Raw genomic sequence first — 20,282 nt, 5'->3', positions numbered from 1 at the left:
TTTCGTTTGCTTATATCATTTTTGTACACATACTATGAACCACATTTAAGCATATAAGAGCTCTTTTTGCATTAATGGATTCATTATTGTATTAAATATTATTGGTGTATTTTATAGGGCCACAGCAATATGCTGCATATATCTTACTTTTGAAGCCTACAAATAATGTGAAAATTATAAGTAACTACCACTTATTCATTGTTAAATTTTTAAACCTTTTGTTATTAAATTTTAATATTCTTATCTAATTTATACTTATTTATGGTACATTTTTCAGTATAGCCTTCTGAAGAAGGGCACTAGGTGCTTGAAACAGATAAAGAAATAAAATTTCTTTTGTGCTGGTTGCTGATTATTCCAACAAACAGAAACAAAATTGCTGATGATAGAAAATTATTATTATTATTATTATTATTATTGTGTTTTCTTAAACAATAACAGATCTAGATGTAAAATAAGGGTAAGAACCCATTTACCTGTAGCGGACTGAGGTGTGGATCACAGAAAGACCATTCACATTAGCTTTCCAGCTCTTGTTGTTTTACATGTAAAAGTCCAAACATTCATTCACACACAATAACCAATCTATGTGGTTATGTGCATGGATGTAGTACTTTTTTAGTAAAATAACAAGAACTCAGAAGTTAATATGAACAGTGTTCCCTGTCATGTGTTTCTATGCTGCTACAGGTGAGTGGTTGCCTTTCCCTTATTTTACATACTGTTTTCTTAGCAACAATGTTAAATGGTCCAAGAATTCCAAGGAAAATGTCACATAACTTCAGCTGATAGGACACTGAAAGACAGTTTACTGGAAAGCAACTTAAAAAAAACAATCAACTGCTTAATAACAATAGAAGGATATTTTTAACAAGGCACTACTTCTCCACAATTTGAAAGACATTATTTCCTGCATCTGGTCTACTTATAAACCAGTGCAGCTGCCAGACTTTCTCAGAGTACCAAGTGATGTTTTTCATGACCAATGACCATTCTACTTTCTGATATGTTCATGCAGTATTTGTAAGAATGCCAGTCATCAGTATTTACCCAAGGAGAATTTTGTAAGACTACAGGAGCAAAATATGAGCAATTCTTGGATCTTGGAGTCACGTATCTTGAATTAACAAAAACATCCCTGTTACTTGACACTTGGAGATAGTAGGGGGGGGGGGGGGGAGGAGTGCTTTCAGTAACAAAGAGCATGTGGCATGAATCAATACCTTTATCAAAAATGACATACATTGGACTGATTACAATTCTCTACAACTGATGATGCACAGGAGTTCGTGCTGTGCTGATCAATAACAAGCTTATTAAAGCCCTTACTCCAATAACTAGAGATGAATGTGTATAAAAACACGACGACATTATACAAAACTAATTACTTGCTCCATATGAAATATTTACCTTTTCTAAGATAATAAATAATCTCATAACTCTTGGTATGTACACAATCTTATATAATTATGGATGCAGGATTACAATTTCAGGCATATACATTCAGTCTTTATGTGTTCACACAAAACTGGTGAACTGCAATAATTGCAAACAGTCTTTTAAATCCACAGTACATAACATCCACAGTTTCATAACATATCCTTGCTTGCAAACTCCATCTTTTTATTCCTTTTGTAGATCCTTACAATCAGTATTCATAACATCCCTGCTTTTTGCTATATCTTTACTGAAGCCTGCTTTTGGTTACATCTTCACTGAAGTTAATTTGATGTCCACTTCTTTAAGCAATAAACATCCTACACAGAATCGGTAATATCAAGGAGGAAGGTGTCATTATTTATTCACTACCCTGACTTAAAAATCACTTCCATATCTAAGTGCGAACAGAGAGGATAAATTCTCAAATGATATATTTGCTTCAAATGCAGCAAAAAGATGCCAGCACATTGGTAGTGTTTCATTATTACATCTTACTTTTATATTACTGGAAAAAACACCTGTCCTATGAACTGAACAACTCTCAACTTAAGTGTCTAAAAGGGGGAGGAGAGGGGGGGGGGGGGGGGATTAAACCATATGTAACATTCATTTGTTGGCATAATTCTTCTGCCAATATCTCGAAACTTGGGGTTAGCCTAACCCAAAATCCAGCCATATTTGTCATGTTCAACTTCTAACAGCAGCTTATGGATTGGTGTATAAATAACAAAGAAAAAAAACATTCATGGATTTTTCCTGGATTTCTTGGTTACAAATACTCTTTTTCCTGTGTGAAAATAAACTTTGTCCGAGATGAAAATACACTGTAGGTCTACCCTGGATGAAAGCGTTAAGTGACACTATACTTTATCTCGGAGCTGTAAAACTTATCAGTCCCTTGATTGATAAAGGTTTTATATACTGGCATAGAACTTCCAGACATTTTAGGAAACGGAAACCAGGAAAAACAGTGCGTTTTGGAAAGATCTTTTATGTGTGGCAACATGTACACTACATTTTTTCATATTACAAAAAGCTTGCATAATATGAAATTTACTTTAAGAGTAACTCTATGCAAACCACCATTCCAAATATTTTCCTGGACCTATTACAAATGTGAACAGTTGTGAGGTCACATGCTTTTTCCCTCCAAGATCTTAATTATCAATATACTAGATTGGTAAACTTACTTCGTTCATCAACAGAACTTTTTACTGATATATTTTCCACACAACTAATACACAAAAAATAATTTATTCGAAATTAGCAGCAACACACAGACTTCCTTTCATTAACGCTTTGAAATCAGTTCAGTACACTGTACAATGGCCTCATTGGTCAGAACCAAATTAATACATCAACACACAAGAAAGAGTTATGAACAAAATATTTTCAAACCTGCGTCTGGTTTCTTTGGATCATATATGACAACCTCACCATCGCCACATGAGTAGAGCAGCAAATGTTTATCAGCAGCTTCAGAGGAACCTGGAAAGGTTACCCATTGTTTTGTGAATCAATGCAAACTGAACACAAAATCGAACTTCACAAAACATTAGGAATGCATAAAGTTATTAACGAAAACATACTGTGTAAAAGTTGTCAGTGTATAAGCACTTTTGACACACATCCAGAACAGTGAATAAATATCTTAACAGTGATTACTCACAAAATTCTTATCAATAATGCACATTTACATCTACATGACTACTCTGCAACTCACACCTAAGTGCTTTGCAGAATGTTCATCAAATCATGTTCAGACAATTTCTCTACCATTCCACCTTATACAGCGCACGGAAAAAATTAACATTTAACTCTTTCCACGCAAGCTCAGACTTCCCCTGTTGTCTTACGACAACCATCTCTCCCTATGTAGGTGGGCTTCAACAAAAAATTTCCACATTCAGAGGATAAAATTGGTGATTAAAATTTCATGAAAAGATCTCACCACAACAAAAAACACCATTGTTTTAATGATTGCCTCCTTAACTCATGTACCATATCTGTGACTCTCTCCCCCCTATTCCACAGCAACACAAAATGTGTTACCCCTCTTTAAACATTTTCAATGTTCTCTGTCAATCCTATCTGGTTAGAATCCCTTACTGTGCAGCAACACTACAGAAGAGAATCAACAAATATAGGGTAGGAGTCTCTTTAGGGGACCTATTGCATAATGACAATCTATTGAAAGGACATCACTTTTGTTTATCCCCTTAAGTCATCAGTTTTCTGACTGGTTTGAAGCAGCCAACCACGAAGTGCCAATTTCTTCATATCAGAGTAGCACTTGCAACCTATGCCCTCAATTATTTGTTGGATGTATTCCAATTTCTGTCTTCATTTACAGTTTTTACCCTCTACAGCTCCCTCTAATACCAGGGAAGTTATTCTCTGATATCTCAACACATGACTTATCATCCTTTCTTCTTGTCAGTGTTTCCCATATGTTCCTTTCTTCACTGATTCTGCAGAGAACAAACTCATTCTTTACTTTATCAGTCCACTTACTTCTGAAGGTGGCAGGGGTAAAATACAGGGAGCGAAAGGCTATTTACAATTTGTACAGAAACCAGATGACAGTTATAAGAGTCGAGTGGCATGAAAAGGAAGCAGTGGTCGGGAAGGGAGTAAGACAGGGTTGTAGCCTCTCCCCAATGTTATTCAATCTGGATATTGAGCAAGCTGTAAAGGAAACAAAAGAAAAATTCGGAGTAGGTATTAAAATTCATGGGGAAGAAATAAAATCTTTGAGGTTCGCTGATGACATTGTAATTCTGTCAGAGACAGCAAAGGACTTGGAAGAGCAGCTGAACGGAATGGACAGTATCTTGAAAGGAGGATATAAAATAAACACCAACAAAAGCAAAATGAGGATAATGGAATGTAGTTGAATTAATTCGGGTGATGCTGAGGGAATTAGATTACGAAATGAGACACTTAAAGTAGTAAAGGAGTTTTGCTATTTGGGGAGCAAAATAACTGATGATGGTAGAAGTAGAGAGGATATAAAATGTAGACTGGCAATGGCAAGAAAGCGTTTTTGAAGAAGAGAAATTTGTTAACATCGAGTATAGATTTAAGTATCAGGAGGTCGTTTCTGAAAGTATTTGTATGGAGTGTAGCCATGTATGGAAGTGAAACATGGACAATAAATAGTTTGGACAAGAAGAGAATAGAAGCTTTCGAAATGTGGTGCTACAGAAGAATGCTGAAGATTAGATGGTTTTCTCCTATAGCACATCATCTCACATGCCTTCTGTTACAGTTTTTCCGCAGTCCATGAAGCACTACCATACAACGCTGACCTCCAAACATACATTCTCAGGAATTACTTACTCAAATTGAGACATATGTATGACACCAGTAGACTTCTCCTGGCCAGGAATGCCCTTTTTGCTTGTGCCAGTCTGCTTTTTATGTCCTGCTTGCTTCATACATTATGAGTTATTTTGATTTGTAAATAATAGATTTCAGCTATCAGTTGTCCTTTGGAATTTTTATTGGCAGATCTAGATTTCAGCTAGAAACTAGCCATACTAATATTCAATGAACTGTGGACAAAGCCCGACCAACAGGCATTACATGCATTGACCAAAAACGATAGTGCATTGAGAATGGCTAGTTTCTAGCTGAAATCTAGATCTGCCAATAAAAATTCCAAAGGATGACTGATAGCTGAAATCTATTATTTACAAGTCAAAATAACAGTCACTGCATGCAACAGCCTCTGAATGGAGGTTAACCTGAGTTATTTTGTTTCCAAAATAACATATTTTCTTAATTTTGTCTACTCTGTGATCACCAATTTAAGTTTCTCACTCTTCTGACTTCTGCTGTGTCTCATTACATTTGTCTTTGCTTGCTTTTCTCTCAATCGATATTCTGTACTCTTTGGCCTGTTAATCTCATTCATTAGTTGTTCTTCACCTTCACTGAGGATAGCAACATTGTCAACGAATCTTATCAATATTTTTTCACCCTGAATTTTAATCCTTTGACTTCTCTGAACATGTTAACAGTTTTCGCTGATTCCATTCTGTAATGCTCTGGAGGCACTGACGTGCTTCTCTGATCCCTCCATCAGCTGATCTAGAAGTTTATACACGTGGCCCCTTGCTGCTACCTTTGTGCTCCCAACAAGTTAATAGATTTGGCCGCTGCAGTCTCTGTGCACTCCGGATGTATTACCGCGCGAGGTACTTAACAGCCAGATAGAGGGGCCAGGTAGAGCAGCCATGTAGCTGTATTTCTGTTCTGAGTGCTCAGTAGCTTTTCAATGCCTGGGTTGTGTGCATTTGATACTGATATTTTATTTGCATTGCTGTTTGCATACTCATTTTTGATCGAGAAAATGGCACGCCATCATGGTTGTAAACAGGAAGAAGTCTTAGAGATTCTAATTAGAAGTGGCAGTCAGAATGAACTCTTTGACAGTGACGACACTTGAACAGAATTTTGAAACAACAGTTCTGAGTCAAGTACAACACATCCATCCGTCTCTACAAGAGATGAAATTTCTTCAGAATCTGAAGTTTCTGATAATAAGAGCTAACTGTTTGGTAAAAGAGCATACTTTAGCGACATGTTTGACTAGGAAAAAAGTGATTTTTGTTGATTTCTGCATGCATTCGATGTTTCAGCTTTGGGATGCAAGTGTGTATTAGATCAAAACTCCAGTATTCTCTCATATTTCCTGATATTTTTCACAGAAGCGCTGATGAAATCTGTTGCAGACGAAACCAATAGATTTTATTTATACACCAAGGCAAATGTGTCAGAATCGGTGCATCCTCATTTGTCCAGATGGATAGAAATGGGACCTGAGGAACTCTGTTCCTCCACTGTTATTTGTCTGCTTATGGCTCATGTGAAAAAGCTGGAAATTAGTGACTAATCATCCAGGGAATGATTCTGGAACACACTAGTTTTTGACAACATTATGTCCAAAGACTGTTTTAATTTTATTTTGAGAACACTTTATTTTAGTGATAACTCTGCCAGCAACAATTGAAACAGGCCATTCAAAATTAGAAACATAGTGGATAAAGTTTGCACAACATTCCAGACTGTATTTCATTCGAACTGAGGCTCTGCATTGATGTTTAAAGAGCAATTATCTTTCAAACAATACATTCTGTCCAAAAGAATTGGGTCTGGAATAAAAACGTGTGTTGTGTGATTGTCGGAAAAGTTACGTCCTAGAGTTAGTTGAGTATACGGATGCAACCATGGAAAATGGCTTCCACAATTTGGGGAAAACTGACAACATAGTGGTAACACTCATAAAGCCATATCTGAACCTGGGTCATGCTGTTTACATTGACAATTGGTATTCAAGCACACACCTCTTCCTCTGGCTTCATAACAATTTATCTAACATGTGTGTTACTGTTAACAGCAACATGCACAACATGCCCAACACTACAAGACAAACTGAAATGTGGAGAAATCCAGTTTATATCTACTGATCCAATGTTTGACCTGCCCTGCAAGTGGTACCACAAATGAGGAGTGTAGTTGTTGACCACAAGTAATATTACAAAATGTTTCAGACTGAAAAGACTGACAGAAACACTGGTGAAAGGATTACAAGACCTCCATTTGTTATGTATTATGACTTGAGTATGGGGGCAGTTGTCTGTATTGGCATGCTACTGAGTCCAGTCAAACCAGAGCGGAACAGTTTGCAGCGGTATAACAAGCTCTTTTTGCACTTACTCCATCTGTACATTTTAAAATGTTCATGCTCTCTATTGAGTATTAATGGCAAAAAAATGCCAATACCAGAGTTTCTTCTGTCTCTGGTAAGACAAACTGTTGAAATGGAGGAAAGCTAGCAAGGAAAGAGCTTTGATGATAAGGATCTTCTACCATATATTGTCAAAGATTTTCCGAACAATCCTTTCCAAATCAAAGCAGGGTACACCAGTGCTTAGATGTGCTGTGTGCTCAGAACAGAAAGTGCATCTGTGAGCCAGGTATGAATTCAGAACATGGAAATACTACTGTGTGTGGTATCACATTTTGAAGCTTATCATATAAAAAAAACTTATTAACCATGGATAACCACAAAGAACAGATGACATACAGAGGTATGTCTCTTTTTGAAGGGGGAGAGGGGGAGAGGGGAGAGAGGGGGAGAGGGGGAGAAGGGGAGAGGGAGAGGGAGAGAGGGGGGAGGGGGAGGGGGAGGGAGAGAGGGGGAGGGGGAGGGGGAGAGAGGGAGGGGGAGGGGGAGAGGGGGAGGGGGAGAGGGGGAGGGAGAGAGGGAGGGAGAGAGGGAGGGAGAGAGGGAGGGAGAGAGAAAACAAAAGCAAAATAAAAATATATTTTTAACTTCGCCTGCACTAGGCCACATCAAAAAGAAGATTGGAAAATATATGCAGAGGGTGTTAAAGGTATTAGTACTAGAAGTACAAGAATTAAAAGTACAGTATTCATTGTGTCAATGAAACAAAATTCCCGATATTCAAGAATTATTTAGAAACTAAGTACCTGGTTTGGGGTCTGCGTAGAGAAATTTTATTGCATTTATGATCTTGACACAGAATGATGAACTTCCAGTATGCAGATTACTTCTCTCAGAAGTTGCCTGCAGAAGAGCTTTTGAACTAACACTGATGAAAAGGAGAAGTTTGAATTTTTTACTTTTTCAGTGTTTACCTTCTGTTAAAAAAAACTAAGACTGATGCATCCCTGCATCACAGAAAGCTCAAATGGAGGCAGTTGCCCATTTCCAATACACAAGAAGTGATTGGGAAGGATCCCACAATAGCGCATACTAGAGGAAAAAATCTAACATTCATCATTTTACTGAAATATTTGAATGTACTGCATTTTAATGATATTGAAGTGTTGATGTAGCAATGCTTTCTTTGATCTCTCTGAAGTCCAGGGGTCTTTTGTCAGTTAAACTAAAGTAAAGCCGGTTAGTACTGACTTTCTTTGAAGCAGTGCACAGTGTTAGATTTTTTCCTCACATGGAAGTTATTAAGTAACAATTTCTTCTACACTTCTGAATCACCACTGTGCTTCTCTTTCAGTTTGTTTCTTTGTGCTAATAATGTGTGACTGGGTCAATTTTTCCTCCTGCACAAATTCTGCATATATTAGATCCTCTATAAGAAAGGTTAAGTATTCTCATTTACATACTTAATGAAGCAGATGTGTACATGGAAAACATGACATTCTCTGTCAGCTGTAAACATATATTAAATTTTAGAGGGAACGAGTCATAGTACACAAATAGCTATTAATGTGGCTAGAGAAAGCAAGAGATGAGAGTATTCATGTAAGGGACTTGTCTTCAAATACCAATGCAAAGTCAGAGCGCGAAGAGTTCAACACAGCAAAAGAGCAGTCTGCAAGTGATTCCATGTTCACAATGACCATCTGCACATCTGGTCTGAAGTATTCAATTCACATCAACACCTTCCACTCTCAATGCAGCTTTCACTCAGTTCTGAATCAGTAGTTCAAGAGTGCAGAATATTTTCTAGCCAAGCCCAAATTAATTAAATTTGCTTACAAGATGCTTAGTCTGTCAATGCTGTTATTTGTGAAGTTATAAAAATAAACAAATCAGTAAGAAGAAGATGGACAAAAGAATGGCCTGCAAAACATGAAACGTTTTTGCATGTTTATCTTTTGAAGGAGCTAAATACTGAAAAAAGAGGATTTGTTTAACTATCTAGGACAAAGACACATACTTTGTGCTACTGTAGCATATTACATTGTATGTAAGGGAAAATGACACTGTTATGGGAAAATCAAGTCTTTATGGAAAGCCTTATAAAAACATTGAAAAATAACCAGTTTTCGAAAATATAACGGGGAAAAAGGTACTATGTATGCAAGCTTTTGACACCAGCGGCTCCTTCTTCTGGCAGAAGCGTTGAAGGGGAAGGAAGACAGATTAAGGAAAAGGACTGGTGAGGGTTATGAAAATGGGGAGACTTCGGAAAAGTGTTTCCTTCTCACCCGTCCAGTAAGTTTCACCTGATCCGAGGTTCTGGGTGACTTTTCTGAACTCTGCCCTTTTCCTTAAACCTCACCAGTCCTTTTCCTTCACCCCTCTTCCTTCCTCTTCAAACTATCTGCCAGAAGAAGGAGCCACTGGCTTCAGAAGCTTGCATTTGTAGTACCTTTTATATGTATGTTCTCCTGTTGCCATTTGGTGAGTAGAGTTACATTATAGTAACATTGACATATTTGGCAACTGGCATACACTATTCTGATCTAAAATTTGCTGTTGTGATATCACCTACATCGGTGAACCACATAATTCTGGAACCATGTAATTTTATACATTAAATAGTAATGCATTTCACTTCATTTGGACACTGGGTCTGCGTCAATTCGAGCACCACCAGAATTCACACAGGCTGAATACAGACAGTGACAAAGAAAAAAATTTAAGTCAGTGATCCATTCATAAGCAATAATTTATCTGTGCAGACACTGCCTGTATGGAGTGATGGTGCCAGTATCCATGTAAATACAGGGCCCTTAAAAATGTTTCTATTGTACCCCCAATTTTTGCAAAATGTGATATGTATCAAGATAGGGATGAAAAAACAAAATGGTTCAAGCATAAAGCCCCTCTAGCAAAAACTGCTTGCCATAATATTGGGAAACAGCTTCCAGGTGTGAAGGGAAAGCCAAAAATCCAAAAAAGGTTCTGGATTGCTGCAAAAAAAAAAAAAAAAATTTCTGAGATGGTGTAATTCACCGCGTTGTAAAATACACACACAAAGAACTAGACAGAATGCCAGGAACTTATCCATGAAGAGCTCAAGACTACCCACATACAGTTTTTGAAGAATTATCTGCTTTCCTTGGTGTTTCATACTTCAAGAGTGAAAAAGTCACAGCATCTCACTTCTGCTGAATTGTGGGCCACCGATGGGGCTGCACCAGAGTTTTGTAATTGCACCAATGAGCGACTGGGGGTTTGATACTCTTCTCCAAGCTGTAATATTTGACAAAAAGTCTATGAGGGTGCAGAAGAAGGAAACACACAAACTTGGTACCTATTAAATGTTCAATGAGTTTGTGAATGTGTATGAACATTAACAACAACAGACAATAATCTGGAAGAATTCCATGGACTTATTTGTATGTACATCTCCATTATCAGCAAATCTTTCATTGATTTATAATTAGATAATATTTCAGGTCAAGCTGTAGCTTATAGTTAAGAGATGGTGGGATACAATAGATTTTTATTTATAGTGGATTTGATGGGTGAAAAAATGTTAATGAAGATGGGATCTGATAGTAATTTAATTCAATTAATTCAACTGATATTGGCCTTGAGGTGTGTAAACTTCACCCGAAACTCTCATTACTGATTATTCTATCTAAAAGTAATTCAGATGGAATACTCCAAATAAGCCATTAAAATACTGTATAAAACTATGTGTTCTCTGTCATGGAAGAATTTTTCACACCCTAAATATGGAAGTATATGCAGGCAAACAGCCTGCTGGACCACTTCAAATACCCAGTGATGAAGGAATGAGATGTTACTATTAATTCAATACACTGACAACACAGATAGGAACGTGATGATGGACCACTATTTTATATACATACCAGTCGCTAATGAACTACACACTGATCATCGACACACAGTAGTAGGTACTCTGCAGAGGAATAGGAGAGAACTTCCACCGGAACTCCTGTCAGTAACGAGTAGGCCAATAAACAACAATATTTTCATGTTGGGAGAGTAACCAGGTAACAATTGCAACCTTTGTGCATATGTTCCACACAAAAAAACAGAAAATTAATTTACTAATAGCATCTACCACCCACAGTGAGAGGAGTACAGTCATTGAGAGTGGTGAAGTGAATAAATATGAAGTGATTACATTCTACAATCCCACAAAAGGAGGTGCAGATGTTGTCAATGATCTATAATTGGAATATTCTGTTTCAAGACTAAGCAACTGGTAGTCTGTTAAACTGTTTTTCAGCTTGCTCATTGGGTCAACAAAGGCTCAAATAATATACAGGGCAAAGACAAATGACTTAATGCAAAGGACAAGATTCCTTACAGAACTGATTATGGTGCTTACAGCATTAAACTGGTGCAGTTGGATCTCGTTACTACATTCCTCATTACCACATTTTCCCACATAGTACGTCCAGGTTTGGAAGTTCCAATCCTAATAGCATTGAAATGCGTGTTAACAGATTCATTTATATGTTCTCTCTTGCCTCTTAGTGCGTTCAAATTTGATGGTGTTTTACAGTGTCAGCAACTGTGCAGTTCATCAGCTATGGCGGAATTGACCAATTTGACACGCGGGAAGTACAGGGTAGTACTGTAGTTCGTATAGGTTGGCACTAGTCCAAGAACTTGCGACCTATTGACAAGTGCCGATCAGAAGCAGGAGCGATGTTGTAGCACCCAAATATAAACGATAAACCATGTGTAACTCAGTCACTGGCCTTTCTTTGTTTGAGAACATCAAGAGCTCAGATGGCAACCCAGTTCTAAGCAAAGAAGGGAAGGCAGAAAGGTGGAAGGAGTATATAGAGGGTTTATACAAGGGCGATGTACTTGAGGACAATATTATGGAAATGGAAGGGGATGTAGATGAAGATGAAATGGGAGATAAGATACTGCGTGAAGAGTTTGACAGAACACTGAAAGACCTGAGTCGAAACAAGGCCCCGGGAGTAGACAACATTCCATTAGAACTACTGATGGCCTTGGGAGAGCCAGTCATGACAAAACTCTACCATCTGGTGAGCAAGATGTATGAGACAGGCGAAATACCCACAGACTTCAAGAAGAATATAATAATTCCAATCCCAAAGAAAGCAGGTGTTGACAGATGTGAAAATTACCGAACAATCAGTTTAACAAGTCACAGCTGCAAAATACTAACGCGAATTCTTTACAGACGAATGGAAAAACTGGTAGAAGCGGACCTCGGGGAAGATCAGTTTGGATTCCGTAGAAATGTTGGAACACGTGAGGCAATACTAACCTTACGACTTATCTTAGAAGAAAGATTAAGAAAAGGCAAACCTACGTTTCTAGCATTTGTAGACTTAGAGAAAGCTTTTGACAACGTTAACTGGAATACTCTCTTTCAAATTCTGAAGGTGGCAGGGGTCAAATACAGGGAGCGAAAGGCTATTTACAATTTGTACAGAAACCAGATGGCAGTTATAAGAGTCGAGGGGCATGAAAGGGAAGCAGTGGTTGGGAAAGGAGTGAGACAGGGTTGTAGCCTCTCCCCGATGTTATTCAATCTGTATATTGAGCAAGCTGTAAAGGAAACAAAAGAAAAATTCGGAGTAGGTATTAAAATCCATGGAGAAGAAATAAAAACTTTGAGGTTCGCCGATGACATTGTAATTCTGTCAGAGACAGCAAAAGACTTGGAAGAGCAGTTGAACGGAATGGACAGTATCTTGAAAGGAGGATATAAGATGAACATCAACAAAAGCAATACGAGGATAATGGAACGTAGTCAAATTAAATCGGGTGATGCTGAGGGGATTAGATTAGGAAATGAGACACTTAAAGTAGTAAAGGAGTTTTGCTATTTAGGGAGTAAAATAACTGATGATGGTCGAAGTAGAGAGGATATAAAATGTAGACTGGCAATGGCAAGGAAATCGTTTCTGAAGAAGAGAAATTTGTTAACATCGAGTATAGATTTAAGTGTCAGGAAGTCGTTTCTGAAAGTATTTGTATGGAGTGTAGCCATGTATGGAAGTGAAACATGGACGATAACCAGTTTGGACAAGAAGAGAATAGAAGCTTTCGAAATGTGGTGCTACAGAAGAATGCTGAAGATAAGGTGGGTAGATCACGTAACTAATGAGGAGGTATTGAATAGGATTGGGGAGAAGTTTGTGGCACAACTTGACTAGAAGAAGGGATCGATTGGTAGGACATGTTCTGAGGCATCAAAGGATCACAAATTTAGCATTGGAGGGCAGCATGGAGGGTAAAAATCGTAGAGGGAGACCAAGAGATCAATACACTAAGCAGATTCAGAAGGATGTAGGTTGCAGTAGGTACTGGGAGATGAAGAAGCTTGCACAGGATAGAGTAGCATGGAGAGCTGCTTCAAACCAGTCTCAGGACTGAAGACCACAACAACAACAACATAGCGTAACATCAGAGCTTGTTTAATCTCAGTGCATAATTTTCTTTCTTGTGCCAAAAAGTGTATTGATACACCATGGATAAGAGGCAATTCACTTATGAAGAAAAGTGGAACATTATTCAAGAAGTGTACAAAAACTCCTACATGAAGCGTGCTGATACTGCACAAAAACTGAACATTCCCCTATCAACATTAAACACCATAGTGAACAAGTGAAAAAGAATTTAAGCTAAATATCTAGAAGGGGGAAAAGGCAAAAGAAAACTTAAGCATGATGGTCAGTTTCCAGTACTGGAAAGTGTCCTGTTAAAGTGGTTTAAGGAAGCTCACACAGTGAACATTCCAGTTGATGGTACCAAGCTTCATGCTAAAATTACACATTTGGCACAACTAAGGCTCAAAGATTTCAAGGCATCCATGGCTGGATCGAAGCATTTAACAGCCGACACAATTTAGTGTGTGAATCTGTTGAAGGTGAGATTGGAAGTGTGAACACTTAAACTACTGAGTCATAGAAAATACTCTTCCATCAATCATTGAGAGGTATAGTCCCAATGATATTTACATTACGAAGACACATGCCTATTTTTTCACCTTCTTCGTTACAAAATCCTTGAGCTCAGAGGAGAGAAATGCCATGGTGAAAAATTCAGCAAAGAGAGGCTGATTGTTCTGTCATGTTGCAATAAAACTGGAACAGAAAAGTTTGTGCCACTAGTAACTGGCAAGACAGAAAGTCCATGATGTTTCAAAAATATGGGGTCATTTCCACCCAGATATACATATAATTGAAAGCATGGGTAATGACACACATACGTGAAGAATATGTAAGTGCTTGGGATGGAAAGCTGGGTTTATTGACCAGTGTGCAGCACATCCTCAAGGTACATCGCAAATTCATAATATAAATGTAATGTTTTTCCTGCCAATTTTACAAGTCACCTTAAAGCACTCAACCAAGGCATTATAAAATGTCTGAAACAAAAACACAGAAAAATTCTTATACAGAAGAGGCCGGCATGTCTTCATGGTACAACAAGAAAAGTGATGATCTTAAATTCTATGCATTTTGTGGAAAATGCCTGAGATTCCGTGCAAGAAATCACAATATTCACTTGTTTTCAGAAGGCTGGCTGGTTTTAATCGGATACTGGTACTTACAGGAGAGATCACATCAGCAAATAATGCCATTGCAGAAGAAGACACCACACCAGAAAACAATGCAGCTGAACAATGGCAGCAAATAATAGGGCAGCATAAAAATACCACTTGCCTTAGCTTCAATGTTTATGGAGAGTGTGATGAAGGTGTTGCCATCTGTCAGTCCACGACAACTGATGAAGTGTTGCAGGAGTAAATGGCAGAGAAACAAGAAAGTGAGGATAAGGATGAAACAGAACCTCTGCCAGTCCCTACAATATTGAAAGCCACTGAAACTATGAACACAATTAAACACTGTGTGTTAAGCTTTGAAGCTGATGAAGTGTTGAAAATGTTAACGAAGGTGGACAACATGATATTAAAATTAGGAAAGAAGAAATAAGCAACAATTGACATGTTCTTTAAATACCTGTGAAGACAAGACTATGCAGTGCAGTGTAGAGTAATGTTGTGTAGTGTAGCGTAGTTAGGTTAATACGTACAGTATACCAATTGTTTTAGCAATGATAATCTATATTATCAGTAGTGACTAAACTTACGGGAAAGCTGTGTAAACTCTGCCCCTCTTTGGGAATAAATAAAATCATCATCTGCCAGGTTCATATTTATTTATTTATTTATTTATTGTTCAAATTGTTTTAGGTGGCAGTATCTATCTATTAACCAGTTACTTTATTTATACAAAATATTATTTTTTACTAGTTACATATGAGTACTGGTGGTTTTATCCACAGTAAAACTGAAATTGGATTTTAATGTGATTAACATATACATGTACATATTAACATATAAAAAATCAACTTGAATTGAAATTAAATGTTGATATCCAAGTCTTTTAGATATGTTCCTAAAATATGGATTTGTACTTTGGATGCTAGGGACTATGCTCTCATTCCATGTTATGTACCTACACTCCTATCGGCTGTTGGCGTAAGTGTAAATATCCAGCAGCATGGATGTTGCCAGTGTCAATGAATTTCAAATAGGTTTGCTTCTTATATAGTTTCGAGTTTTTGGGTGAGATATTTCAAATGTTGTTGTGACTCGCCGATCTTTCAAAGTACTGCCGCACAGTTACGTGCGTCCTCTACATGCGGCACTGTCTGCCAGCCGTGCTGCAGCAGCGCCACCTAAGCGGCTGCTAGACTTGGACTCAGTTATGAGTTGACTGTTAAAGCGTACACACGTCTTACTCTGTTTACTTGATCTGTGACTTCATGTATTGCGTCATCCTTGAAATATATTTGTTCAACTTGAAGTTATAACAAATGTATTCTCAAAAAAGGTTTGTTCAAAATTATAATTCATAGATGTATCATGTTAGGAAGTGTGGCATTACGAGATTGCATATTACTCTGAATGTGCTACTTTTACTTTCAAATTTTCACCGCTGAATTAAAAATGATAATAATAACAACAATAATAATAATACATCATTGCCAAATTAGGTAGTTTTTGGTAGCATGTTTACTCCACTTATGACATTCAAAATCTGTGGTCCTTTCAAAAACATACTAACGAAATTGCACTATATGCCTAAACACGTGTCAATTCTTGGCACACCACACCACTTGCAAAAGAAAACAGAAGGTTTTGTAGATTTCCACAGCAGGAGGAACAAGCGAATCAAGAGAATAACCAAGATGTCAATACTGCTGGAAAAGTCTTTCTGAGTTGCCATTCTGTGGTAGACAGTGAAAATCACTAACCAGTAATTCCACTATCAAAGAGAAATTTGAAAGTGCATAGATTTCTCTAATCTGTCAATAACTACGGATCTACAAAACAGTCACACATGTAGCAACTTTATCTGTACCACTTTATATTATTTTTTAAGAATCCACTTTTGCTTCCCCTGTAAAATGTAACAAACAGAGTTATGAGGTTTCCACTGTCTGCCATTACATTGTGGTGTTAGGTGAATGAGCATGCTAGGACATCGGCACATCAGTATTTGAGTTCTACATTTCTGGTATTTTATATGTGACATACTGATCTCACTTGGTATCTTTTATTGTAAAGTGACCCAACATTACTATGTGACTTGCGAGTTTGTAAAGATTAACTTCTTTTAATATGTTACAAGATCCAATGATGACAGCACAGATCTGTCAAAACTAATAGTCAATAAAAAGATTTACAAGCAATCTTAGTGATCCTGTTCTTTTTAAGAATAATATAGAAACTTACAGTACCCCAACAGCTGACGCAATGTCAAACGTATATACAACTTAACCAAGTATGAATATTTTGAAATGCTGTTAGGAGAGATCTGAATGTAACAATTAACTATGTCTAACAAGGGGGAGGCCGCCAATTTTGAAATTCAGATACGATTCATACTGCGCATAATAAAAACTCATGGCCAGAGATGTAATGTGACAAAGCACCAAGATGCACTTCTCAGCCGTTGTCGAGAAAATCGACAGTTAAAAGAAACCGTTGCGGTGAAATACTCTCTGCGATTAATACTTTTCTACAGCGTCGTGGCGCAGCGGTAAGCGATCGGGTTCGTAATCCGAAGGTTTCAGGATTGAATCTCGCGCCATGCAATTTTTTTTATTATTAGTATTTTGTAATTCATACTGCGAGTAATAAAAAATCATGCCAGAGATGTAATGTGGCAAAGCAAGAAGATGCACTTCTCAGCCGTTGTCGAGAAAATCGACAGTTAAAAGAAACCGTTGTGCTGAAATACCCGGTCGCTCTCCATGAACCATGGACCTTGCCGTTGGTGGGGAGGCTTGCGTGCCTCAGCGATACAGATAGCCGTACCGTAGGTGCAACCACAACGGAGGGGTATCTGTTGAGAGGCCAGACAAACGTGTGGTTCCTGAAGAGGGGCAGCAGCCTTTTCAGTAGTTGCAAGGGCAACAGTCTGGATGATTGACTGATCTGGCCTTGTAACAATAACCAAAACGGCCTTGCCGTGCCGGTACTGCGAACGGCTGAAAGCAAGGGGAAAACTACAGCCGTAATTTTTCCCGAGGGCATGCAGCTTTACTGTATGATTACATGATGATGGCGTCCTCTTGGGTAAAATATTCCGGAGGTAAAATAGTCCCCCATTCGGATCTCCGGGCGGGGACTACTCAAGAGGATGTCGTTATCAGGAGAAAGAAAACTGGCGTTCTACGGATCGGAGGATCGGAGCGTGGAATGTCAGATCCCTTAATCGGGCAGGTAGGTTAGAAAATTTAAAAAGGGAAATGGATAGGTTGAAGTTAGATATAGTGGGAATTAGTGAAGTTCGGTGGCAGGAGGAACAAGACTTCTGGTCAGGTGATTACAGGGTTATAAACACAAAATCAAATAGGGGTAATGCAGGAGTAGGTTTAATAATGAATAGGAAAATAGGAATGCGGGTAAGCTACTACAAACAGCATAGTGAACACATTATTGTGGCCAAGATAGATACGAAGCCCATGCCTACTACAGTAGTACAAGTTTATATGCCAACTAGCTCTGCAGATGACGAAGAAATTGAAGAAATGTATGATGAAATAAAAGAAATTATTCAGATTGTGAAGGGAGACGAAAATTTAATAGTCATGGGTGACTGGAATTCGAGTGTAGGAAAAGGGAGAGAAGGAAACATAGTAGGTGAATATGGATTGGGGGACAGAAATGAAAGAGGAAGCCGCCTGGTAGAATTTTGCACAGAGCACAACATAATCATAACTAACACATGGTTTAAGAATCATGAAAGAAGGTTGTATACATGGAAGAATCCCTGGCGATACTAGAAGGTATCAGATAGATTATATAATGGTAAGACAGAGATTTAGGAACCAGGTTTTAAATTGTAAGACATTTCCAGGGGCAGATGTGGACTCTGACCACAATCTATTGGTTATGACCTGTAGATTAAAACTGAAGAAACTGCAAAAAGGTGGGAATTTAAAGAGATGGGACCTGGATAAACTAAAAGAACCAGAGGTTGTACAGAGATTCAGGGAGAGCATAAGGGAGCAATTGACAGGAATGGGGGAAATAAATACAGTAGAAGAAGAATGGGTAGCTTTGAGGGATGAAGTAGTGAAGGCAGCAGAGGATCAAGTAGGTAAAAAGACGAGGGCTAGTAGAAATCCTTGGGTAACAGAAGAAATATTGAATTTAATTGATGAAAGGAGAAAATATAAAAATGCAGTAAGTGAAACAGACAAAAAGGAATACAAACGTCTCAAAAATGAGATCGACAGGAAGTGCAAAATGGCTAAGCAGGGATGGCTAGAGGACAAATGTAAGGATGTAGAGGCCTATCTCACTAGGGGTAAGATAGATACCGCCTACAGGAAAATTAAAGAGACCTTTGGAAATAAGAGAACGACTTGTATGAATATCAAGAGCTCAGATGGAAACCCAGTTCTAAGCAAAGAAGGGAAAGCAGAAAGGTGGAAGGAGTATATAGAGGGTCTATACAAGGGCGATGTACTTGAGGACAATATTATGGAAATGGAAGAGGATGTAGATGAAGATGAAATGGGAGATATGATACTGCGTGAAGAGTTTGACAGAGCACTGAAAGACCTGAGTCGAAACAAGGCCCCCGGAGTAGACAATATTCCATTGGAACTACTGACGGCCGTGGGAGAGCCAGTCCTGACAAAACTCTACCATCTGGTGAGGAAGATGTATGAGACAGGCGAAATACCCTCAGACTTCAAGAAGAATATAATAATTCCAATCCCAAAGAAAGCAGGTGTTGACAGATGTGAAAATTACCGAACTATCAGCTTAATAAGTCACAGCTGCAAAATACTAACACGAATTCTTTACAGACGAATGGAAAAACTAGTCGAAGCCAACCTCGGGGAAGATCAGTTTGGATTCCGTAGAAACACTGGAACACGTGAGGCAATACTGACCTTACGACTTATCTTAGAAGAAAGATTAAGAAAAGGCAAACCTACGTTTCTAGCATTTGTAGACTTAGAGAAAGCTTTTGACAATGTTGACTGGAATACTCTCTTCAAATTCTAAAGGTGGCAGGGGTAAAATACAGGGAGCGAAAGGCTATTTACAATTTGTACAGAAACCAGATGGCAGTTATAAGAGTCGAGGGACATGAAAGGGAAGCAGTGGTTGGGAAGGGAGTAAGACAGGGTTGTAGCCTCTCCCCGATGTTGTTCAATCTGTATATTGAGCAAGCAGTAAAGGAAACAAAAGAAAAATTCGGAGTAGGTATTAAAATTCATGGAGAAGAAATAAAAACTTTGAGGTTCGCCGATGACATTGTAATTCTGTCAGAGGCAGCAAAGGACTTGGAAGAGCAGTTGAATGGAATGGACAGTGTCTTGAAAGGAGGATATAAGATGAACATCAAAAAAGCAAAACGAGGATAATGGAATGTAGTCGAATTAAGTCGGGTGATGCTGAGGGAATTAGATTAGGAAATGAGGCACTTAAAGTAGTAAAGGAGTTTTGCTATTTGGGGAGCAAAATAACTGATGATGGTCGAAGTAGAGAGGATATAAAATGTAGGCTGGCAATGGCAAGGAAAGCGTTTCTGAAGAAGAGAAATTTGTTAACATCCAG

General features: G+C 38.1%; 1 protein-coding gene across 1 annotated transcript in view; it reads right to left on the bottom strand.

Annotated features, from left to right (window-relative positions):
* Window positions 1-20,282, bottom strand: part of LOC124789327 (gem-associated protein 5) — a 366,866-nt gene that overhangs the window by 219,964 nt on the left and 126,620 nt on the right. The window contains exon 9 of the mRNA XM_047256646.1: window positions 2,839-2,928. Within this exon, the coding sequence (XP_047112602.1) occupies window positions 2,839-2,928 (90 nt within the window). The remainder of the gene's footprint in view (window positions 1-2,838; window positions 2,929-20,282) is intronic.

This window comes from Schistocerca piceifrons, chromosome 3 (assembly GCF_021461385.2).
Source record: "Schistocerca piceifrons isolate TAMUIC-IGC-003096 chromosome 3, iqSchPice1.1, whole genome shotgun sequence".
Taxonomy (NCBI): Eukaryota; Metazoa; Arthropoda; class Insecta; order Orthoptera; family Acrididae; genus Schistocerca; species Schistocerca piceifrons.
The sequence above is the reverse complement of the archived record's forward strand: the minus strand, read 5'-3'. Positions and strand labels throughout refer to the sequence as shown.